General features: G+C 51.3%; 7 protein-coding genes across 7 annotated transcripts; 5 read left to right on the top strand and 2 right to left on the bottom strand.

Moving 5' to 3' along the window:
* Positions 1–149: 149 nt before the first annotated feature.
* TRIVIDRAFT_228643 (uncharacterized protein) lies at positions 150–795 on the bottom strand (the record flags this gene model as incomplete). Its single annotated transcript, XM_014094339.1, has 3 exons — positions 150–513; positions 585–687; positions 756–795. 3 exons carry the CDS (start codon positions 793–795, stop codon positions 150–152), a joined length of 507 nt encoding a protein of 168 aa, XP_013949814.1.
* Positions 796–3,350: 2,555 nt separating this feature from the next.
* TRIVIDRAFT_228642 (uncharacterized protein) lies at positions 3,351–4,437 on the top strand (the record flags this gene model as incomplete). Its single annotated transcript, XM_014094338.1, has 2 exons — positions 3,351–3,810; positions 3,905–4,437. The coding sequence occupies 2 exons, from the start codon at positions 3,351–3,353 to the stop codon at positions 4,435–4,437; spliced, it is 993 nt and encodes a 330-aa protein (XP_013949813.1).
* A 533-nt stretch (positions 4,438–4,970) lies between these two features.
* TRIVIDRAFT_37935 (uncharacterized protein) lies at positions 4,971–6,878 on the bottom strand (the record flags this gene model as incomplete). Its single annotated transcript, XM_014094337.1, has 3 exons — positions 4,971–5,798; positions 5,864–6,398; positions 6,493–6,878. The coding sequence occupies 3 exons, from the start codon at positions 6,876–6,878 to the stop codon at positions 4,971–4,973; spliced, it is 1,749 nt and encodes a 582-aa protein (XP_013949812.1).
* A 1,481-nt stretch (positions 6,879–8,359) lies between these two features.
* Positions 8,360–10,750, top strand: TRIVIDRAFT_38225 (uncharacterized protein; the record flags this gene model as incomplete). Its single annotated transcript, XM_014094336.1, has 3 exons — positions 8,360–8,399; positions 8,494–8,572; positions 8,629–10,750. The coding sequence occupies 3 exons, from the start codon at positions 8,360–8,362 to the stop codon at positions 10,748–10,750; spliced, it is 2,241 nt and encodes a 746-aa protein (XP_013949811.1).
* Positions 10,751–12,758: 2,008 nt separating this feature from the next.
* TRIVIDRAFT_74437 (uncharacterized protein) lies at positions 12,759–14,472 on the top strand (the record flags this gene model as incomplete). Its single annotated transcript, XM_014094335.1, has 5 exons — positions 12,759–13,112; positions 13,193–13,269; positions 13,321–13,350; positions 13,433–13,909; positions 13,989–14,472. 5 exons carry the CDS (start codon positions 12,834–12,836, stop codon positions 14,398–14,400), a joined length of 1,275 nt encoding a protein of 424 aa, XP_013949810.1.
* Positions 14,473–15,019: 547 nt separating this feature from the next.
* Positions 15,020–15,742, top strand: TRIVIDRAFT_38580 (uncharacterized protein; the record flags this gene model as incomplete). The annotated part of the gene is made up of 1 exon (XM_014094334.1): positions 15,020–15,742. The coding sequence occupies one exon, from the start codon at positions 15,020–15,022 to the stop codon at positions 15,740–15,742; it is 723 nt and encodes a 240-aa protein (XP_013949809.1).
* A 4,887-nt stretch (positions 15,743–20,629) lies between these two features.
* Positions 20,630–22,537, top strand: TRIVIDRAFT_228637 (uncharacterized protein; the record flags this gene model as incomplete). The annotated part of the gene is made up of 2 exons (XM_014094333.1): positions 20,630–22,138; positions 22,211–22,537. The coding sequence occupies 2 exons, from the start codon at positions 20,630–20,632 to the stop codon at positions 22,535–22,537; spliced, it is 1,836 nt and encodes a 611-aa protein (XP_013949808.1).
* Positions 22,538–23,965: the final 1,428 nt, after the last annotated feature.

Here is a 23,965-nt window from a genome sequence, read left to right as displayed (position 1 = left end):
CTATGGCACTACTTTGGTTGGCATCTTGGGTATCATGTTACGCCCTCTCAACGCCGAATTTCAAAAGCCCTCGCCCACATCTGGAAATTCCATATCCCGCACAACTGCTCCCGTAGCCGGTCTTTGCCGAACCTCGTTTCCTCTCCTCCCTACTGACTGCCGGTCTGCCCTGTCGGCGCGGGTCTCGCCGGGAGACTGTTAGAATTCGCGCCGCCATTCGCAATGGCCGGGTTCCCGCCGGTAGCCTCGAGCACGCGGGCCACGTCGTCGCGCAGCTCGGGCATGGCCGAGGCCATCTGCTCGGCGAGGACGTCGCGGAAGGAGGCGAAGGCGTTGGCCTTGCCGCGCATGAGCTGGTTGCCGCGGCGAACGAGCTCGACGAACTCTCGTGTGTAGATGTCCGGGTTACGGCCGTTCTCGACGTACTCGAGGAGTTCGGGGGGTACGGAGGGGAGGTGGTTTGGCGGGGAGGCGGCGGTGTGGACGTTTTGGAGGGAGGTGGAGAGGGCTTTGCTGTTTTTTTGTTTTTGGTTAGCTGAGCCCCGTGTTTGAGAAGAATATTCTTGGGGGAGGGGTTTTGGTACATTTCGTTGGAGAGGACTTCTTTGCTTGAGCGGCCCATGGAGTCGTATGTCGAGACCTGGACCATGATGCGGTAGAAGTCTTGGATGACGTCCTTGAGCTGTTCTGCTTGGGAGTTAGCCGATTGCTTTGTCTTTTGTCCCTGTCGCTATAGTAGCGGTAGAGAATCATACGCTCAATGGCATCGTGGTCTATCCTGTCGACGGGCGCCATGGCTGTGAGGATGCTGAAGGCGCGAGATGGTGGCTTTGGTGGGTTTGTGAGAAGACGAGAATGCAGAAGCCGATTCTCTCTTGGCTCTGTAGCAGATGGCGGACGGCACTAAGCAAGAGTTTAACTGGTGGGGTTGGCAGTACCTTACCTGCACATTGCCGTTGAGCAATCGTACCTGGTACCTAGGTATACAATGAACACGATGAATTACAACTGCTAGGTATCTATCGTTTGATGAATTTTTCATTATTGTTCTATTCAGGTTCTCTTGACGCATTACTGTCCATCCAACAATCAGAATTGACAGGTGGTCCCAAACCAGTGTCGTCACGCAGCACGTGAAAGCAGGACAAAGGGAAGAAGCAGCATCACTTTGGGAATGACTATTCAGCATCCCGTTCTTATTTAAATTTAAAGCGGCATAGGTACCTAGTAATAATGGCAGATAGTAGAGAAAAATATGGATAGTAGCAGAAAGTAGCGGCGGTAGCAGAAAGTAGCGATAGTAGCAGGAAATAGCGATAGTTGCTGAAAGTAGCGAGAATAGTAGATACTCCAGGAACCGAATATTTATTCAAGTAATACTGATAAGAAAGATCTTTATTCTGCGTTATTACAATATTCGTTACTCTTTTTTAATCACTGGAGTGCTGGATAGCCAACTTGGGGTGTTGAAAAGCCCTTCCCATAATTTTCTTGGGCCACCTGCTCTTCTCTACTTCTGGATTAAAACTGCACTCGCAATTCCTCAATTCTCCATACTGTAGCATAAAAATTGACAAGAAACTCCATACTCCGAGCACTAGCTCCCGGGATGCGAGGTGGCTGCAAAAGGGAGCAATGCTACTATTACTACCGTACCATAAGCACTCCGTAATAAGGCTAACGATGCATTAGTAGATCTCTCTCGGTAACCAGACGACCCATGTCAAAAGGAGATTGCACACTCGTGAGCCTCTAACTTGCCAGCGCGACAGAGGCGAGAGGCGACCATCGGGCCTTTCTCTGAGGTTCTGGCTACAGTAGCTGCTCAAGGGAGGAGTTATGGGTACTCGTACGCATCGTCCCGCACTCCGTACGAATACAGGCAGCAATGATCAACTGACCCTCGTCACAAAAGCGCCTCGAGGTACGTAATATAGCGCCGTGTCTCAGGATTAGTATCCATGAGAATATGAGGCTGGGAATAAGACACCACCCATGCTGGTCAAACGTTACACACGCAACACACATCCCACCGCAGATCCAATCTTAGGACTCCGGCGTATGCTATGCTCTTCCGAATTCACCTGGTGATGGGTATTACAACCCCGACTATTCAAAATTACTTCAAATTTCCCATACACGGTTCTTGCGAGCTTTCTTTTCCCCTGTACGAGTAACTATGACTTGACCTTGATAAAGGCTCGTCCACCTCGGTGGCTTGGCTTGGCCCTGTGCCTTGTCTAAGTTATAGCGTGGTGCTAAATTAGCGTAGGGGAACCGGCTTCTGAGACTCACGGCCCTGTCAGTGATGGGAGTGACATTCGGGGAAGACGATGTCTTCTTTTGATGGGGAGCTGCGTAGGAGAGCGCAACCACTGACATGTGATTTGAAAGTATCCAGGAGCAGAATGGCCTGTCTAGGATGATCCATCTCAATAAGCAGCCTCTGACATGAATCCACGAATCCACGACACTAACAAGACTCGGAATCTGGGGATCCTTGCTTGTCCTTGCTCCCCCCTGGAAGGTTGACTCCGGTATGGGAACCCAAGTGTTTTATCATATACAATCGAGTCCAATATGCCACTCATGGCCCAAATCGCGACGATATCAAGACTTGGCTTGAAGCTTGGAAATCCAGACCCAATACGGAGTACTCCAGGTGGCAAAGGTATCAATCATGCTGTGTCACAAACCAAAAAACGACCGCCGATAGCCTGAGCCAAACTAGCAGGGACCAATGCATGTGCACCGGGATTGCTAGGCACGATCCGCGCACACCGCGTCGTTGGGCCATTTGCTCTCACCTAGATGGCTAGCTCGACGGGTTTAATATCAAGATGCATCATTGGCGCAGGGACTGGGCCAATGGCCATTCTTGTCAAGGGCAGAGCATGTGTAAGAAAAGAGATGAGGTGGGAGCCGAGCTGAAAGATGCATGTACTGTAACCCACCCCCCATCAGAGCCTGGGTCCGTATAACCTGTCTCGGAAAAAAGCAATGAGCTTGTTGTTGACATGGTTATGGCATGGCATACCATGACCTTCCTTTGCCAGCCTGGCTGGGCCAAACTTCTTCCTCCTTCTCCTCGTTCCACCTGACCACGCTCTGGCACCATCTTCAGCCTATTCTGCGTATATCTCCGGGCGCGAATACCAAGCATACCTGTATGTCCGTGGAAGACGAGCCATCGGCCCAGATCAGCCTATTGCGATATTATACGAACTACTCCTATTCCCATTACCAGGTACGAGTACACGCTACAGCCCCTTATTTCCGAGAGTTGAAGCTGACACCGGCTAAGCAGGTAGCAACGCGGGTAACTGCTCTATAAGCCGTTTCCCGTTTCCATGTCTGGACACGCAATAGCAGCCCCTCCAACGACGTTTGAATTTGTCGTTGGAGATCGGCCAGACCAGCTCAAAGCCGGGTCCAACCCAAAGCTACGGTCGCATCTATCCAAACGCGGCTGGCAGGTCTACTTGCTGCAGCACAACGACGAGGCTTCATCATCATCATCTTCTGCTTCCGCACCAGTTAAAAAAGTAGATCAGCAGCGCGAGGACAGGGCTAAGCGAAAGAAGCGCAAGCGACTTCAGCATACTGTCACTTGGGAACTCCCAGCACCTAATGATCCAGAATCTCAAGGAACCTCCAATAATGCGCTGGTCCAGTCCTTGATGCGGGCAAACGCCGCAAGAACCGCACAAACGATGACGATTGACTACCAGCTTGGAGGTGGACGGGTTGATCCCTTCAGATCGTACCCTGCGCCATGGAAGCCGTATATACCCCATTTGGTCGATCACTGTAAGCTCATCCCCCTTTGTTCCCGTCCAAAGACAAGGAGCTTGGATCAATTCGAGCATAAAAATGGAAAGGCGACGCTAACACATTGACATAGACATCGTCCACATGGCCGTTGACATCCCTGAGCTTGATGAGCCTGGTGAAAAGGGTCTTCTTCGTAGCCGCTGGTTCCGTCTCGCGACAACAGAAATATCCACTTTCCAAGTCGTTCTACTGCTCTCTGCGGGTAACTATATCACAGTCAAGGGTGGCATCGCCGCTGAGGCAGGATTTGAAATGGAGCAGCTCAGGTTCGATGCGATCAAGTCCATCAACCAGGCTATCGCTTCACCATCTGCTTGCAGTGACTCCATCATCGGTGCAGTGGCCAAGATGGCGAGCTTCGAATCCATGCACGGCGATGAGAGGTACTTCAGACTTCACATGGATGCTACCAAGAGGATGGTAACCATGAGAGGCGGCCTATACAACCTGGGCCTGGGAGGACTCTTGCGAAGAATGCTTATTTGGATTGACTTGAACGGCGGCCATCTAATGAATACGCCTCGATGGTTCCCTGGACACAACTTCGCTGGCAGCGAAGAGGAGGAGGTGGAACCAAACCCGGAGCGTTTCATTGCAATCTAGAAATGTATGGGCAAACCTTGGGCTTCCAGTGTCTTCATTGTTCTTTGGCCTTTTATGTTCCATTCCGTTTCTTTCTAGTGGGATTTGAGCGTTTTTGGAAAGCGATTCTGGTAAAGATCCAGACTAATGGTTATTATAAGTGTGTTCTTTGGAATGGAACCGTATCTTGGGTAGCAAATAATAGTGTCTTTTCGTATTCTGATACACTCTGAGTCTTTTAACAAACACAATAAACGAAATCTCCCTGCATCGAGGCGAGTCAATTGTAAAACAATCTTGGTATATACGTGATGCAGAAGCAAAATCAATGAGACAAAGGAAATGTTGTGTAAACGGCTCTCAAACACCCAAAGCCAAAATGGTATCCATCAAGAATCAAACGCTCCATCTTTCTTTTTTAAAAACGCAACTCTCGCTTCTTTTCGATTTGCCACCATATCCTGCGCCCCCATCTTCTCCAGTCCACCGCTCAATTAACGCCTTGATTTTATGCTATACTCGCATCTGCGCTGTTCTATCAGGCAATTCGCAATTCAACGCCTCGAAAACGTCTGCGACGCGTCAACCAGCAGTGTTGCGGTAAGCAACACCGCATTAAAGCCCGCCATCATGTAAAACGGCGTGCCATTCGACACCTTGTCGAACAAAAGGCCGCCCAGCTTCGTAAGGACGAGGATTGCCGCGCCGCCGCACAGCGAGTACACACCCGCAATGGATCCCTTGAGCCGCAGCCGCGACACAAACTCCTCTTCGGTGGCGATGCGGATCAGGGGCTCCGACTCGGTGGACTCGTCCTCGTCGGGGGCGATGGAGTGCTGGCGGCGGGCGTTGCGGGGGATCTCGACGGCGAGGATGCCCTTGCCGAGGGATCCCAGGCTACACACGATGGAGCCGATCTGACTGATGCCGATGAGGGACACGATGAGGAAGATGGCGGGCGTGCCGCCCCTGCCGTCAATGTCACCGATTTCAGGGCTCGATAGCCGGGGGAAGATGGTGTAGCCCACGATGCCAAAGATAGTGGCCACGACGACAGGGTAGTTGACCCTGCCGGGCTGGCGAGATAGATAGCCGAACACGGGGGCGCAGATCAAGCCCATGAGCTGTGCCACGCCAGTGAGGATGGAAGACAGGACGTATGCCTGGCGGCACTCCTTTTTCAGCTCTGGTGAAGGGTCATTTGGTGAGCCCTGGCAGAAACCGTTGCCGATGAAGAAGGTGTTGATGTAAAGCGGGACGAAGAGTGAGATGGCAACTGTCGATGCTCTGGCAACGAAACCACCAAGGTAGCCCAGTGCAATTCGTGAGTCGGTAAACCCGAGAAGCACCGAGTCTTTCATAAGGTGAAGAAATGGGATCACCTGTAGTCAATGTCAATAATGGAGTTCGATTGGAAGGACAACTGATTCATTCTTGCGATTCGTACCTTGTTTTGTGTCCTTCCAGAGTAACCGTATTCGATGGGGTCGCTGTCCCGTCCCTTTAGCCCGAGAAGCAGCCTCCATCCTTTACCTTGCTCTCCTTGGATATTGCGCAGGCCAAAGAAGACGAAGACGGCAACGAGCAGCGCGACAGCGCCGACAACATAGAAGCTATAAGACACCGCTTCTCCGGGTGTGACACCGTCAATCTCACCGAACCTAGCGGGCAAGGGCAAGAAGCACGACAGCGCCAGCAACGCGCCGCAGCCGGTGAAAAGGCCGACATAGCCCGCCAGCACAGACGACTTTCCCGACCGTGCCTGGGGATCTACGCTGGCTGAGACGGGTCTCTCACTGGACAACGATCGCGAATACACCTCGGGCGTGATGGTAGCTTCGGACTCGACGGAAAAGGCCGCGCTCAGGCGCGCGACGGTGTGGTGATTCTGGGCGGCAGCCTTGGCCCTCTCGAGGGCGTTGTTACGCAGCTCCTCGTCTTCATCTGTTAGTGAAGGAAGGATGGCAGTTACCATTGTGGCCCTGTGATTCAGTGTCGAACGTTAGCCATCAAGCTCCGAAAGATACATAGGCATTCCTCCAAGCGATCCATGGAATTGAAAGATGCAGCACATACGTAGCCGATGCTCCAAGCGCAAAGAGGATCCTCGCCAGTAGCAGCTGCGGATAGACATTCCTGGCCTGCACAAACACCACCAGCGACAGCCCTACAATGGTATATCCAATGACGGCGACCCATCGCACGCCCAGGCGGTCCGAAACGAGGCCCCAAGCAGGACAGGCCACGAGGGCGACAATCTCGTCTGCGAAGCCCAGCGTGCCGACGACATCGCCCACGCCGTTCTTCTGCCCAATCAGGTCGGTAATGACAAAGGAAACGGAGCTGTTGAGGAAGACGAGGAACGAGATGGAGAAGAGCGAGATGCCCAGCAGGTATGTCACAGCTTGGGTTGGAGTCGTCGAGGCCGCAAAGGGCAAGAAGCGCTGGATGGAGGACGGCATTATTCTAGTCTTTGGATTTGCCTCTGCGCGCACGCACCGGGCTTTCTATGGTGTCGTATGGGTAAGTAAAAAAAAAAAGGTACGTGGGTTCTTGTCTCGTCTCTGGGTGTTTAGTATCGCGAACCGGCGAAATGCAATCGAATGCGATGTGGAATAAACGCCTCTGTAAAGGGAAGCAGCTCGAGAAGTCACATGGCGATGCGGAATGCGCAAGACGGAGAAGCAAGATGGAACGTAAGAAGCTAGAGATAAGGACGGTAAATGCAAAAGAAGAAGAAAAAAGGCCTGCTTTTTTTTTTTTTCTCTCTACTGTTTTTGTGGTGTGTTGTTTTGCGGTACGTTTTTTTGGAGTCTGACGATGACGGACATGAGCTTCTTAGTATCGGGAACTCGGCCTTTTTCTCGTTCGGCCAATCAGAGAGCGCGTTTGACGGGCAGAGGCATTTGGTAGGTATTTGATATCCCTTGATTGTTGGATCACATGGAGACGCGCCTGGCACATGAAGTATGAAGAAGAAGAAGAAATTGGATAAACAAGATTGTAATATCTATCAAAGCTGTATGTCTGTATGAATCAGTATTAATCGATTAAATGTAGTCGATCTAAGTGCGTCACATCCATGTTGCGGCAACAGTGGCTTTGAGTCTCATATGCCGTAATATGTACCGAGGCAACCTGTCTATGGTGAGGTCCTTAGTAATGGAAGCTGATATTGTCGCGACAGTTCGTCTTACCAGCTGGTACTAAGTATACGAGGACTAATTTTCGATATTGGGTCCAGCTTACGAGATCCATGTCTCAGGTTCAATCAAGGGAGAATTCCGTTTGTATGGTTCTAGGGTAGGAGGCTGTTAGTGAATGTCCCATGTTGTCAAACATAACTCTACGTGACTAAACAGGCCTCTTGAGGTTGCTATTTTCACCGGGGCAGTATCTCGCCAGCTTGGTACTTTGATTCACATACAAATTTTACATCTATATTGTCACAATATGTAAAATTTTGTTGGGGTGGTCGATGATATCCGGTGATAACCCATATCAGACTTGATGCTGTGACACTTAGAGTAGCAAGGAAGCTCAAAGATACAGAAGGGGGCACGTGAATTCATGACTTTTAAAAATAAAAATAAACAGTCGATAGAGTGAGCTTATAATTTCACTTTTCATCACATAAACAAATATTTCGCCGCAAACATGACGCCTTATACAGCACAAGGAGACAATCAAACAATATACAAGACTGTGGCGGCCAGAAAGGCAGACGCAGGGATCGCTCCGGATCATCTAAAATCCGCCAATTCCAGGAACAAGCTATCTTATCGCTCCTCGAGATCGCGGGAAGGTCAATCGCAATTGGCGTGTCTGCGCGTTCGGGAACTGGACAAGATGACGAGTGCACTATAACACTTCTCCTCGTCAACAACACTGCACAACGCCAGCCGCCCTTTGTTTTTGACACCAACGGAGCCACACCGTCAAGATGGTCGGCAAAGTCTCCGAGAGGGTGCTCCTCCGAGAGGGTACGTGAACATGTCCAGTTTCGCATCACTGGCATCTCTGGTTCTTGGTCGACAGAATAGCCGATCGATGCTGACGCTGAAAAAAACTGCACAGGGCTGGAGAGAACCGACAATGGCATGAAACTGACGTCGTGGCCTGATGTTACGCCCATCAACCAGAAGAATTATTACACGTAAGATGGGGCAGCAATTCGAGTGGCTGGTACGCTTCGACTAACTCTTGGAACAGAGATTACATGAAAAGGGATGACCAGGTCCTTGCGCTCCGACTCCAAAGCGATGCGACTCGCGATAGGCTGGTACAAAGTGCTCGAGATCGCGACCGTGCTCTTTCGAAGCCTGCTAATGGCGAGCTACCCCTACCACTGCCAGATCTCGGCGACGATGATGGAGCGGCAACGCCCTCGGGTGGAATGGACCCGTCGAGGGTCATTGTCATTCATCCTGGAAGCCAAAACTTACGCATTGGATTCGCCAGTGACGCACTTCCCAAGACTATCCCGACTACCTTGGCAACCAAATTCCCCCAGACCGAGTCGGAGATGTACGAAGCCTTGCCCCGACGTCAGTTCGAGGCAAAGACCACAGATCAGCAATACGGAGAAGAGTGGTCCAAGAAATACCAGAAGATGTGTAACGATCTAAAGATTGAAATGCGTGCCAACAAGCGAAAGGTCCTTCCCAATTCCAAGGAGCTGGTCCAGACCTTTAATCGCCGCACCGAAGCCGAGATCATCCAGAGGCACAATGACGTGCTGGAAGTTGAATGGACAGATATAGAGAAGTTGGAGGACCCAGAGTCACTGGCATCTTGTTTCATCGGCAACGAAGCGCTGCGAGTCCCCGACGATTCAAACCCAAAGTTTAAGCTGTGGTGGCCTATGCAGCACGGATACTGGAACGAGGATGGATATACAAGCCAGGAGCACCTCTTTGATGATTTCGAAACCCTATTGGACAAGGCACTGCGTCAAGAGCTTGGTTTGAAGACAAACAGCGAGTGGCAACAGTACAGCTGTGTTTTCGTCATTCCCGATCTCTACGACAAGAAGTATGTGGAGCAGGTCTTGCGGTCCTGCATGACCTGGTTTGAGTTTAGCAGGGTATGCTTTATCCAGGAAAGCATGGCTGCCACTTTTGGAGCTGGATACACCCAGGCCTGCGTCGTCGATGTCGGTGCCCAAAAGACTGCGGTGACATGTGTCGAGGACGGGCTGTGTATAGAGGACTCGAGAATCAACCTAAAGTACGGAGGATATGACATTACAGAAACATTCATCAAGATGATGCTCTACGACAACTTCCCGTATCAGGAAATCAACCTACGGAGAAGATACGACTTCCTGCTGGCCGAAGAACTCAAATGGAAACATTGTACCATGTCTCAGGCAAACATATCGGTGCAACTTTTCAACTTCCACGTCCGAGCACCCAATCAGCCTACGCGGAAATATGCGTTCAAGACGTACGACGAAGTGATTCTCGCGGCAATGGGAGTTTTTGAGCCATCAATCTTTGACAACAGCACGAAGCTCAGGGGCCGAAGAAAGCTAGTCGAGCGTTCCTACAACGCCTATGATGTGGATATTCCCGACGACCCATCCTCTGCTGCGCAGCTTGCAATCCTGGCGCTGGTAAAGCCATCACTCATGTCCAACGCAAATGGATTCTCCCAGTCACAACCCGAAGTGTCAACGCCAAGCAAAGAGAAGTCGCAGCCGTTCAATTTCCTTGCCAAAAGCGAGACAGCGACTGGGACCCCCATGGCATCACATGCTGGGTCACCAGCGCCTGAGGGTGGCAATACCCCAGTTCCAGCTCCCTATATCTTTGGAGCCAACAAAGATGGTGTTAATGGTGATAGCCCTGCTCCGGGAAGCATCCGGGCAGCTGGCACGCCAGTTCCAGGACAGTCACAATCTACCCAGCCGCCTCCAGGAATGTTTGTCGACGCAGCCGCGCGCGGTGCCAAGGACCTGGCAACTGAAAGAGACGAGGTGCTACCTTTGGCGCCGCTGGACATTGCCATCCTTACAAGTATTCATAACGCCGCTAAGGGCGACGAGAAGAAAGTTCGCGACTTGCTGGGCAGTATTATGGTCATCGGTGGCGGCGCCAAGGTCCCACAGTTCACCGTGGTTCTAGAAGAGAGATTGAAGGCGCTGAAGCCCGACCTCAGCGATAGGATCCTTGTCAGTAGGAGCGCGAGGGATATGGACGAGCAGGTTGTGACTTGGAAGGGAGCGAGTGTCTTCGCCAAACTGTCAACCAACGATTCGTGGATCACGCCGTTTGAGTTTGAAAGGCTGGGCGCCCGTACGCTCCACCACAAGGTGCTCTGGGCTTGGTAGACGAAGTTCTATATGTTATATATACCTCTGCGCGGGACATGCCTGGACACCAAAGGGGAGGGGCACAAGGATTAAGAGGGAGCATTGGAGTTTTTTTCTTTTCGGTATTGCAAAGGATATAGGAGGAATCGGTTGTTTTGTGATTGGGTTGTACCGCGACTGTTAGCAAGTCTCTCTATAGTAGAGCACAAAAGGAACAGAAACTATTTAATAGAGCTTGAAACGCGGCATAGGTGATGTTGTACGTTAAATAGGAGTCTGTGTTATCTTTCTCTGCGCTGTGAGACGATGGTACATCATTTGGATGTGGGAGGGGGGCAATCCTTTCCCAGTTGATCACCTTGCCTACAAGTGCAAGTGCTCCACAATGATGAAGAGGGTAGTCTATATTTCAACGTGAAGAGAGGTGACGCTCTGGATACCTCTCAATGCCTTATGGAGCTAAGAATCCATTACGGACAGCCAGGTGGGGGAATGCTAGTGATGTGTGTTAGCTAGAATTAGAGCCAAGGCGGAGAATCTCATGAACCACTTGAATCGCTTGTATTCTCTCTGTCAGCACGGGAACTTAATTGGTCCGGATATGCGGTTGTAGCTTGTTGGCATCATGTTAGTGAGGAGGTGTTGGTTGGACCACGCAAGGGACAGCATTGGAATCATCAGGTTCCAATCAATACGACATGTAGTGCAAGCTAGCACAACACAATGGTTCATAAATACTCGGCTGTGCACCTTGAAAAAGCCTGCCGATCAGTACTGGATAGCATTGAGCCTAAAGTAAGTTGTGGCATAATTAGGTATCCATGGATGAAGAATGGTAAACCTTGAACTCGAACCTCGGAACCTGTAGCTGTTATACGAATCTGGCGACATACATGTAATGCCAATGAGGGGCTTGTGACATTTGGATGAATCTTGTTCCCGTCGCAAAAGTCCGGTGAGGCTATGAGGGAGTTGAGCCAATGACGACGGGCCGCAGGATTCAGAGTCCTGTCTTGGGTTTATGCACTAACAATATGTGCGTCCAACAACCCACAGCAGCATGACAAAATAAATGACTTATTTCCTCGCCAAGCCAGAGCTTACATGAGCTTGATTAGAGCAGAACTATTGATATGAGATTGCTCTCCGCATTAAACTAGTCTCTATCGTATTACCTTAGTGTTGAGCTGCCTATTACTATTACACCTTTTGTAGGCATATGTTTGTACTCTGTCTCTGGCAGCCGGGTGAACAAATCCATCTCGCTTGATGCTCAAATCAGCTTGTGCCAGCAAAAATGCGCTCCCTTGCATCGACCCCGTCCGCCTGCATATTTTAAGCTGCTTCGCTAGGTCCAAATGCCGGAGGGATTGCCTGTTTATCTGAACATGTGAGTGGCTGCTTGTGCCGAACCCCGCAAATTGGCGATGCTAGCAAGGCTAGGTCCTGTCTTGGGATGCGACTCTGCACGGCAGAAAGTGGTGCCCCTGTGAAGGAGTGGCATTTACTGTAGGTGATGACGAGGTGGTTAAGCATGATGCCTCTCGAGTTGATCTGTTGAATGATTAATAGAAAGGATTCATTTAGTCCATGTGTGAGCCAGCTTAGAGGTAGATACTAAGCAGTAGGCTGGTGCTAAGCAGAGTGAGGTACAGAGTATTATCCTAAGCCATCAAACTATAACAAGTCCACGTCCAAATCAATCTAAATCCGGCCAGTCTAGGTATTGTCTGTCTGTCACACGCAGAGGCCCTTGTCGTCAACTTCTTGTGCAAATGTAACCGGAGCTATGAGTGGATCTTGACTGCCAACAGCAGCACATCTGGCCAATGTTTGATTCCCATTGTCATTCCCATGATCCCGATTCCGTCCATTATTTTCAAAGCGGGCGACGACCCAGAGTGGCGGCTGACGCCCAGAAAAGCGTCCCTTGAAGTGACGTGTGGTTTTTCTCCTCTTGGGGTGAGATGCTATATATATCAAATCCCACCTAGCAGCCTCAATTTCTAAACCTCGTCGTTTGTCCCTTTATTCGCCTTACCTTACCTACGTATATGAGCTTTCGCTACGGGATCTCCAGCTACTCACCACGGCCCGCATCATGGCGTCTCTCGTCGCCAGCAGTGGCGATGGCCTCGCTAGTCGGCTGGGATTGAGCCCATGGCTGCTCTACTCCATCGCTGGCTTCACCTGCTACGCCATCCTCTGCTCCTCCCTTCGTTTCCAGAGACTCAAAACGATGCGCAAGCGCCTCAATTTCCCCGATCGAGAGTCACTTTCTCGCATGTCCAACGAGGATGCGCAGAAGATTGTCAGCTACATCAGCCTTTACGAGTTTCCGCTTCTTTATGACTTTTCGCTTAGATATGCTATTTTCAAGGTGGGCTCTCGTGTCTCTCGGTTTTCAAGGCATCCATTGCTAATTGTTTATGTATACTTGGCTGACATGCAATCTACTAGACCTACGCTATAGACAATATCGGCAATCTTCTGTACAAAGTCAGCGATCTTGCCAAGCCCAGTGAGGCTTCGAAACGGTAAACGCTATGCATTAATATGAGATGGATTATGCTGACTCTTGGCGATAGATATGACGATACTCAAGTCTTGTTTGCTAGGCAAGATTTTTCTCTCTCTCTCTCATATACACATATATAACCAGAAAAAGGACTGCCTCTGACACTAATCACATCTCTCTAGCTATGCGGAGTTCCCCCCCGGATCCGAATACTTGGCCAAGAGCGTCGCCCGCACAAACTTTTTGCACAATCCATACAGACAATCCGGCAAGATTCGCAACGAAGACATGTTGTATGTCCTCTTCGAATCCATGTATCAGCCGATCCGCTTTATGCGTCTCTACGAATGGAGAGAGATGGCAGATATGGAGGTGGCAGCCGTTGCCATGTTCTGGAAATACATTGGCGAGATGATGGAGATTGATTATGAAGCCGAGCTGGGCAAGAACCAGTGGAAAGATGGCATTGAGTTCTTGGAAGACGTGGAACAGTGGGCTATCGAGTATGAGAACAAGCATCTCGGCCCCTCGCCAGACATTGCCAAGCTCGGCCAGGTCTTGGTTGATTTGCTCTTGTCGGCGTATCCTGCATTTTCGCGAGAGCCTGGATACAAGATCCTCATGGTCCTCATGGGCGAGCGAATGCGGCATGCTTTCAGGTGAGCTGACATTGCTTTCTCTTAATCTCTCTCCCCTTTTCCGCATTGTAATGAAGCAACGGTATTGACACGCGTGCAGTTTTCCCGAGCCTGGAGTACCAGAATCTGCCCTCACATATCCTCTACTTCTCGCCCGAAAGCTCTTTATACGCTATCTCTGTCTGCCTCGCATCTATCCGGCCAAATTCATCGGCAAACCGGATCCAGTGACGGGACGCATCCAGCATTATCATTATCTAAAGGATCCTTGGTACGCTCCGCCCACCTTCTGGTCTCGCTGGGGCCCTGAAGGCTTGATGCGACGAGCATTTGGGCTCAAGGTAGCTGGAGATGGCGGCGAAGCAATGATGCCGGATGGATTCCTGTTTGAGGACGTTGGGCCTCGAGACAAGATGGGCAAGGGAATTGATGAAACTGCGCGCCTGGCAAGAGTGGCGCAGACAAAGGTGTCTGCTTCGGCTTGTCCTTTTGCACTGCCCAGGAAGAGTTGAGACTTAAGAATACTACCTATACCTATCCTATACTATACATACCTAGCTAGCAGGGAAATAGAGGCTGTACAGAGTAGAACCGAGAGAGAAACACGGGGCTGAGCCAACCTTGCACAGCTTCCATTCCAGAACGAGCCACTGCCGCCGCCACATCTGGCGATGCATAGTTGGATCTTTGCCATCTTGCCACCTCACAATCTTGCTGGCTTTGGCATTCTCCCATGATTTACAGCTTCTTCTGCATCTCGAGCTGAAAAGGGAAATGGGACATGGCCAGCCATCGCGGCTTCCCCACAGGAGCTCGAACGGTGGCGCATGGGACAAAAGTCACCTGATGAATGTCACTCGAATGACGTAGTCGGCCTCCCTTGATCCTCAGCCGCTCAAGGCAACTGTCCTCTCCCAACACAACACATATCATTAACCCTTAACCCTTTTGAATCAGAACTGAGCATCTTATTGCCACGACAAGAAAAAAATACAAGTACCTACCTAACACATCACTCGTTACTCTAGCATCTTACGATAGTTACACTTACAGTTACACAACACCACACCAGGAAAAGCACTTACAGCGTCTCTCATTAGGTTGGTGGATTTCTTGCTCTCTTGGTTCAACATGCCAGTACAGGTGTACACTGCCAGCCCCATCAATGCCGCCTCCAAGGCATCGGGAATCACTCCAAAGACAGAAGCTGCCGAGGGAAACGAACCTCATGTGAAGCCATCACCGTCGACAACGTCATCAGGGAGCCCAACGGCCTATCCTCCTGCACAACCAGGCGCCAGGCCATCACTACCTGTTCAAACTGGGGTCCCGGAGTCATCCAACAGATATAAACCAACATCGACTCAGGCCGACACAAGTCCTCCGCCCCCTCAACCCGGTGCTGTGCCCTCGCCTCCGGGGAACAGCCACCTGCCACCTCCGCCCAAGGCGGGAGAGCCCATCCAGCAACGGCCTAGATCGCAGACCATGCCTATGCCGCCTCAAATGCTTTATCCATCACCGGCAACGACCTATCAAACCCATCAGAGAGGCACATCAACCTCCGTCTCCACGGCGTATTCGCCAAATGTGCCGCAGCCAACATTCTTACAAAGCAGTGAAAGCACCGAGCCAGACTTTTCGCATCCTCCAGGCTACCAGCAGAATATCCATGCCGCGGATTTCACACGCGACCAGCGGGAGGCTCACAATGCCTCGTTTGGTGGAGGTTCTTATGAAAACTACGATGAAGAGGATAGTATCTGGAACACAGCAAAGAAGTGGGCGGCCGCAGCGGGAGACAGCCTTGCGGCAGCAGAACACGAAGTCTGGAAGAGAATCAACAAGGAGTAGTGCTTCTTATTCGAACGACGGAAACATCCACCGCATCACCCAAACGATAACATCATGGACGTGTGAGTAACGTGGCCGGAGAGATGCAGCGAACTTTAAGCGATGGATTGCAGTGCGCAAAGATGAATATTGACAGCGATTGCCGGGTAGGTAATGAAATTAGGCCAGACGTATTAGCGAAATTTACCAGATACTACAAAATGCGACGTGTTTCTTTTTTGCCATTCCTTTTAAGCGAGCAGCCTTTATCTATGGAGCTAGAGATTTCCCCATGTCTAGCCCACGCGCATCTTGTGCATTAGGAGCCTTGCCAACAATGGCGGTGGCGAAAAAGAAAAAAAGAAAGAAAGAGGCCATCATGTCGCGCGTCATGCAAGACAGCTCCTCAAGGCCAAATTGGCCACAGAGGAGAGAAGATCTTGGATCAAGATTCTGACGCAATATACCCGTACAGATCCGTGACAGGGTTGTTACGAGATCGACACTAGGCACTTAGCATTTGGTGGCCAGAAGTTATATATAGCTCTAGCTGGGATCTGAATCTGGCGCGGAATACGCCTTCATTTTGTCCAAAACAGTGGTGTTCGGAGATGCCACGGGACGTTTCACGGTGAGCTGACTCGCCCGCTCTCAGGCTCGTATTTTTGGGAGCAGGCAGGCCATCACGGAGCTTCGTCCAGAGGCATCCAGAGGCAGCCAGAGCGGACGTAGCAGCGGCTCAAGTCTTCAAACTCGTTTCTGCGGTTTGGATGACCCTTTCCATCTTGTGCCATCAAGTGGCATGATAATTGATGCTTCAGGCTTAGGGCGCTGGCGTGTAAAACGGATCTGAAACGCGTATACAGAGTTAGTCGGGGCTTGATCCCTGCCGGTACTGGCTTCTCCTCTTGTGTCGGCTGCGTAGGCCTTGTACCCCCTAGTGTAGGGCTGCGGATTAAAAAGACCAATCAGGCGTGTCGAGTAATTAAACTGAGACACGCCCCTGGCGCTGCCATGAACGACTGGGCAAATCACAGCGCGGGCAGCGTCGCATCAGGGCAGCTTCAAACACAACTCCACCATGTTTTCTGTCTTTCTTTCCCCGTTTTCCCAGGTAGACCCCCATCTCGGGTCCGACTCGAGGCGAAGACGGACCGTCTTTTTTGTGCTCACTCGCTGACTTGGAGGGGGGGTCGTCCAGACAACTATAACTCGGTTTTACTTTCGGGAGTTCGGATCACGAGAGCAGAGAGACGAGACGAGGACTCGAGGGGAGAATACGGACGAACAAAAAGACCAAGAGCGGATTCCGCAATTACAATCTCGAGAGGCTAATGCGGGCCTGTGGGCGCTCGACAGAGCTCCGGTGCCACACCCGTGGATCGACCTGGGCTGCATGTCAATGGCCACTGCCGAATAGCGTCTCCGGTTCTTGTGATGGTTACCGACCGTTTGTCTCCTCCTTAATCTATTGCGGGGGTCTGGACCTCCGTTGGTTTGCAGCCAAGCGTTTTACCTGCTTCCGCATATGGCTCTTGACACACGCTTGTCCAGGGCGGCGGGCTCGTGATCGGCTTCAAGGCCGACTCGGTCATCTCCTCTTGCAGCGGCGACACCGTTTCCCTGCAGGCGTGATCTCGCAGCTGGGCATCTCGCATACAGCTGTGCCGGATTATGTCTCACGGGCTGGGTCGGAGAATAGCCGCCTAGTTGGGCCGCAACGACACACAGAGAGAGGGAGGAGGGAGGGACACCATCAAGAAACGTCATCCATACTTATTACTATACTTGGGGGTGGGATCCAGTCAGCGGGGGGGGTTCCTTGGATGATTGTGAAGCACTGGGCTCGTGACTGTTTCTGCAAATGGTTTGGCTCAGCTCAACTTGCTGTTTGGGGCGCTCGTGAGCTGACGATGTCGACCATGATCTGATATACCAGACGAGCAGGTTTCCCGTTTTCTTGCTCTTCGGGAGTCCGGTTTCTGTGTGCTTCCTGGTTATCTGCCCTGGTTATCTGCCCTCCCCCGCACTAGGATATGTAGGATTCGCTGCTGCCCCTCTCCGTCCGTATCCAAGGGCGGCCTTCCCGACAGCCTGTGTGGATCGTGGCTGTCTTGCTGGAGATTACCGTGTTATAGCATCTCGCATCTCGTCGTCTCTATTTCTTCTTTGGTGCGGGTCTCCGTGTGGCTTGAAGCTTCTCCCGGACTTCTAGCTTCGTTTTAGCCGGTTTGGCAGTCCCAAGTGTGTGTCCAAGAAGCAACTATCTTTAGAACCCCGGGCTGCAAGTGTAGCCGTGGCGTCAAGCCAAACCCGGAACTGGCGACTTGGCCGTATTTGATGTTTACTGTTATGCCTTGCTGCGGCTAGATTCCCAGATGATGATGCGAGCGAGCCATCACAGATCCGATCTGGAGAAATGAAGCAATGCGGAATCAAAGCTCGATTCCAAAAAAAGTAGGTACCAAGACAATAGAGAAGAGGTAGAGTACTAGGTAAGTACTGGGTAAGAAACAAGCCAAGACTACTGCACTCCGTATATCCGTATATTACCGTATACATCAGGTTGCAGTCATGGATATAGTAGCTGGAGGTGTCCCTCTCCTACCTTACCATGGATATGGATGGGGCTCTTGGAACAGGGCTCCAGCTGATGCTGCCTGGATGTCACGTTATGTGACGCATGCTACATGAACCTACTGTATACGTACTTGCATACTTGACGTTTCGCGGAGGGGGAGGAATACCTCCAGCATCCATTCCATTCCTTGGTTCAGCTTTGCAGGTGCTCTTATTTTCCGACCGTTTCTTTTTTTAGGCGACGAACCCACCCAAGCCGTGACACTCCTCTAGCCCCGAACGTTTACGGCTGTTTTTCCCAGACAAGATCAGGTTATGCCTGGGAGATGAATAGCCCTTTCGGTCTCAACTCGGCTGCCCTGACTAGCCGTTATTGCGTCGATATTTTACCGGCTTTGTGGACCGTGCCCGGACCAGGGTTGGGCTCCCCAATATCGAGCCAAGAAAAAAGAAAAAAAAAAAAAAAAAACGAAGATAAATTGCATCGCTTAGATGTCTGCTTAGTTAAAGTGGCGTCATTTTCACACCTGCCCTGGTCGAGCTGGTGGAAAGGCGTTTCTGATCTGAGCATGGATATGGCGAGAGCTGGCGGTGATTGCAGAGGGGGGACTCGTCTCGCCTCGCGGACTACCTACCTGACAGGTCAGGCCAGGCCAGACAAGGCCAACTGTCTTTTCTCGGGCCCCGGATTATGAATGAAGCTGGCCATTGCAGTGCCATCTCTTCTCGGCCTAGAACTAGGACTAGGACTAGTCGTTGGGGCATAGCAAAATGGCAGCTTACACGGCGGCCCAATGCTCAACTTTCAGCCTTCTCTCGGTGTACTTGTAGACGCGCCTCTCTTGTCGTCTGACGTGTTTAGCAGCGAATTGTCGACCGGATCTAACGACAAGGGGCCGTTTATTACCTTGATTGGTTTCACTCGCTCTCTCGAATCGTTTCAGTGCCACTCTTTTGGCTTAACTTGAGGCCAGAGGCGTGTCGCGGCCGATCCTCGAGGCCGATTTGCTGATTGGTCCAGCAGCTCCTTGAAACCCCCAGCCTGGCTACCCCTGTCTTCCAACCCTCTGCTGCCCACTTTCCTGTCTGTGCCTTGCGGGTACGCCAATGCAGAGAGCCGACGGCCGTTCATGTACAGACAGGCCTCAGGCACAGGCCCTGTAAGCCCGGCTCTCTGCACCCCATACTGGGCTTCTGGGATCGCGAGAGGCGCACCGGGGGGCTGCAACGGGGCCGGCATTCAGCGTTCTAAAGCCTGGCCCCGTCAGTTTGGCTCAAACTACATACGGAGCACGGAGTAGGGCCACAAGAGCATGGTGGTATTTTTGTTTTCGCTGGGGGTGGATGCCAGTCCGGCTGCTCAGGGTTGCGGCCTGTCGACGACTTATACATCGTCCCCTGCCCGAGGGCTTCGCTCTCTCCGGAATCAATCATCCAATTCGATCTGCTGTAATCGCATCTACGCCCCGTCACTCTTAATCTCCCCCCTCCTCCTGTGCTGAATTGAGAGCCGGTTCTCCTCCCGTTCATTTATCACTTTCCTGCGGGCCGCTCACGATCTTTTTACGATTCCCTCATCTCATCTGCATAATCTTACATGCCAACTTCTCATATACTACCCTCACTAGCACTTGGCCAGCTTCTCGCTGCCGTCCCTCCTTGCTCCCCCCCCTTTCTCTGCTCTCTCTTCAACAACCCCCCTCCTCCCTCCTTGGACGTGGGCCACGAGTATACCCCCCTCTCTCATACTAGACGATCCTTTTTTCTTCCATCCGGCCGCCCTGGACACACTCATTCTTCTCTTCTGGCCGCTGGAATACTACCCGACAATATCAACTATACTTTGACGCCATCACGGATTAGTGTAAGTGGGAAAGACTCTATAAGAAAGGGAACCCTGGTTGTGCCATTGACAACACAGTCTCCTTAACCCCGGTTTGCTTTGCCTAAACGGTGTTGCATGACCGTCTGCAACGGCGCCCGCTGATCAACGAATAGGACCTAGCCACCCATCAGTCTCGACCGTTTAAGATTATTAAGAGAAAAAAAATTCCCTTCGAGTGCCGAGAGTCCATCGAACTTTTATCTATAATTAGCTATGGAGCCTAGTCACAATGGATTGTATGTTGCCTCTCCTTCACCATATCCTCGTCTATCGATACTTACTCGTGCCCCCCCTGTACAAGTCGACAACATTTTCAAAAGTACTTCTTTCACTCAAGAGGCGCGAACAGTAAAGGCGCTTCCGATGCTGCTCTTCAAGAGCCGCAAATCAATACACTGAGCATTAGCGACATTCCCCAAGGCGAGTCAATGCAGCCAGCAGGGATGTCTTGGATGCCGCCGGCGACCCAGCCGCAGCAAGTGCCGACAACAGTTCAAGAGAGCCTTACCTACTACATCAAGGATGGAAGCCAGCCCGTAACCGCATGGGAGCACCCAACGTCGTCGTCGATTCAGCAACGATCTACCGAGGCCGTGGCTGCGCCTGTCACAATGGCCCAGGGGGGTCTCTACCCCCTCAACGCCATGATGGCTGCCGAAGTCTCTCGAGATGCTAACGGCTTTGGCCTGTCCGATGCATCGAATCGGTGGGCTCAAAAGCCACTTGCAGACAACTTCGAACATCCCGTCCTGGACTCAGACACGCCCATCGGTCAAGCTTACACCACCGACGACGCTGTGCCTATTCTTGACCTCAGGTACACGACCCCGTCGCATGACAACTCGAACTTGGACGGCAGCGTGGCCAGCCATCGCATGTCCGGCTCGTCGTTTGCCATGTCGACAACTGGGGCCTTGTCCGACATGCCTTCGTACGAAGACTTCTCTGCCGCTCTCTCCGAGGTTCGATCAATCAACTCTGACTTTCCCCCTCCTTCAAACAGAACGTCCCTCATGTCGTCTACGCAACTGTCTCCTGTGGCCTCTCCTCGCCTGACCCCACAGACTCGTCCCGAGCAGGTCAGAACCCAGAGCCGCGGCCGCGCCTCGCCGTCTCCGCGGCCGAGCATGAGGACTGCCCCCTACGACACCACGCGAGGGAACAAGCAGCGCTGGTCTACTGGGTCCTACAGTGTGGCCCAGCGAAGGCCCTCTCCCGCGCTCTACCATTCTCCTCCCAGTGTTCCTCAGAGATACTCGTACCAGTCCCTGCCTACGCCCGCCGCCTCAGCCATGTTTCCCAACCCGCAGCCAATCAACGGCAGACCGCCTTTTGTGATGACTCGTCCCTCGACTTTCAACCGGAACAGCATGGTCCTCGCCTCTCAGTTGCCTACGCAGGTGCCTTCGTACTTCTACAACCACAACGAGACGCACGGCGTTGTCGCCACGCCACCGACTCTGCCTTCGCACGGCCTTCTACGGGTTCTTCAAAGCAACGGCGAGCCTCACCCCCTGACCGGCCTTTACGCAGACCTCTCGGACCCCCCGGACCTGTTTGGTTGCCTCCAGGAAGAGCAGGCCCCTCCGCCACCCGAAGACATGAACCCCTCGGACCCCGAGATGGTGCCTTATGAGCAAGAGCTGCGATTTGAAAACGACTTGTACACCCCGCGCTGGGTTCGAGGACACGGCAACAAGAGGGAAGGATGGTGTGGTATTTGCAAGCCTGGGCGATGGTTGGTGTTGAAAAACTCTGCTTTCTGGTACGACAAATCCTTCTCGCACGGCATCAGCGCGGCAACCGGCACCCCATTCCAGGAGCCTCTGGACTCGAGACGCATGAATGGCAACCCGGACATTTGGGAGGGGCTTTGTGGAAGCTGCAGCGACTGGATCCCCCTTGTCAGCAGCAAGAAGAAGGGGACGACTTGGTTTAGACACGCATACAAGGTAAATATGGTGGCCCGCGATCTAAAATACACTTAGCAAGCATCAATTACTAACGGGAGGACAATCTTGTAGTGTCACACACACCCCAAAGCCAAAGACGCCCATAAACGCCGTCGAGACAACAGCCAAAGCCGAGTTGGAGGCCATATGCCGCATATGCCCGATGTAGCACGACCAGATTCGCACCGATCAATGACGCCTCAGATGTCTTCTCCGGGCTCTGGAGTCGACGCACCAAGCCTGGCCATGACGGCCTCGATGCCCATGCCTACGCATCCCATGGACTCTCGATCATACATGCCGATTCAGCAGACTCAAGCGCATGTCGGTGCTTTGCAGAGATCTAGCTCTGTTCGATCACAGACAACGCCCATGGAGTCGTACACTGGCATGATCTAATTTGCCTTGCCCTCAATTTCCTTAATAACTACACAAACACACACTCACTCACTCTCTATTACTGTCTAATCTCCTTACACGTCGTCTTTTTATCATTCTCCTTCCTCACCTTTATCTTTTCACTTTTGACTCAGTCTATCTGCTACTCAACGATTTCCTTAATTTTGTTTCGATATTCATGCGTCACGTTCTGGAAAGTCTTAATGCCCATAGAGACGCATGAAGTTTTAGATTACGCGGCACGAAAACCCCCTGTCGCGATACCCTTATTTGTTTCCTTGCTTTTTGATTATGCCACTCTTTACACTCGTTTCCTAACCAATTTGTTGAATTTCCTCTCTTATTTATTTACTTCTTGATCACTTTGTTTGTTTACCTTTCTTCGCTTCTTTTATTCCTACTAGAACTTTCCCTTCCCAGTCTCTCCCTCGGAACACACCGTTTATTCTCACGCAAACAAACAATACTTTTATCAGCTGCAAACAAAGACTACGATCACCGGATACCAATCATTGATACCTTTTTTTACGCTTTCTCACGCTTTATATAAATAGACATAGAATGGAACAACGAGTATAGGGTTATATTGGGGATTAATCATTGGATATGATCTCACGAGAAGGGACGGGAGGAATCAGACTGGGATATCAGCGCTGCAGGTCAGCAGAGAGAAGGGGGGGATATACCACGGGATATATAGAGGCTCCTTTTTGTGTTTTTCTTGTTATAATTATTGGGAAAACAATTTGTTATATAGTATTGGGGTTTTTTCTTTACTTCTTCTTCTTTAGCTTTTATAGCAATTATTTTTTTTTCCTTACGCAAAAGCGCTGTGAATACCGATACGAGCGCGCGTGCTCCATAAGTTCCACACACACCTAGATGCGGGTAACTGGAACCCCCCCCTGGTCGCAATCCCCCTCCAAAAAGGCAAACCTTGGAAATCTAATATTATGCTGATTATGCGGCTGGGGCTGAAGACAGATTAGCAGTTGGAACGATGGAAGGATATGTTGGTGGGCTAATCTCGGAGCTGATGGTTCTTTTGAGGATTGCGCGCCCTGCATGTAAGTGTGTTTTGTATTGTGTCCTCGACGTTCCATGTGATTGAAGACAAGGTACGGTGGTACTACGACATAACACGCATAGTGTACCGAATTTGACGCACGACGGAGCCAAAGACGGAGAAGCGAAGAATTATTGATTCCGTTTTTACATGGTACAACCCGGCTGGAAAAGAGGTGCACAGCCCACCTCGGCAAGATGCCGCAGCTGAGGCCATGGGCAATTTACATACTCGTAGCAGTAGTATAAAGTATACGAATTTTAAACGTTGTTGGGGTTCTTTGTGCAGCGCCGTTGGACAAGGATGCATGTCGGCAAAATAGGACTCGACACCCTTTCTTTGCGGGCTGTCACCGGATGTGT

Source organism: Trichoderma virens (genome assembly GCF_000170995.1).
Source record: "Trichoderma virens Gv29-8 chromosome Unknown TRIVIscaffold_92, whole genome shotgun sequence".
In the NCBI taxonomy this organism is placed as follows: Eukaryota; Fungi; Ascomycota; class Sordariomycetes; order Hypocreales; family Hypocreaceae; genus Trichoderma; species Trichoderma virens.
This window is presented reverse-complemented; position numbering and strand designations above follow the sequence as displayed.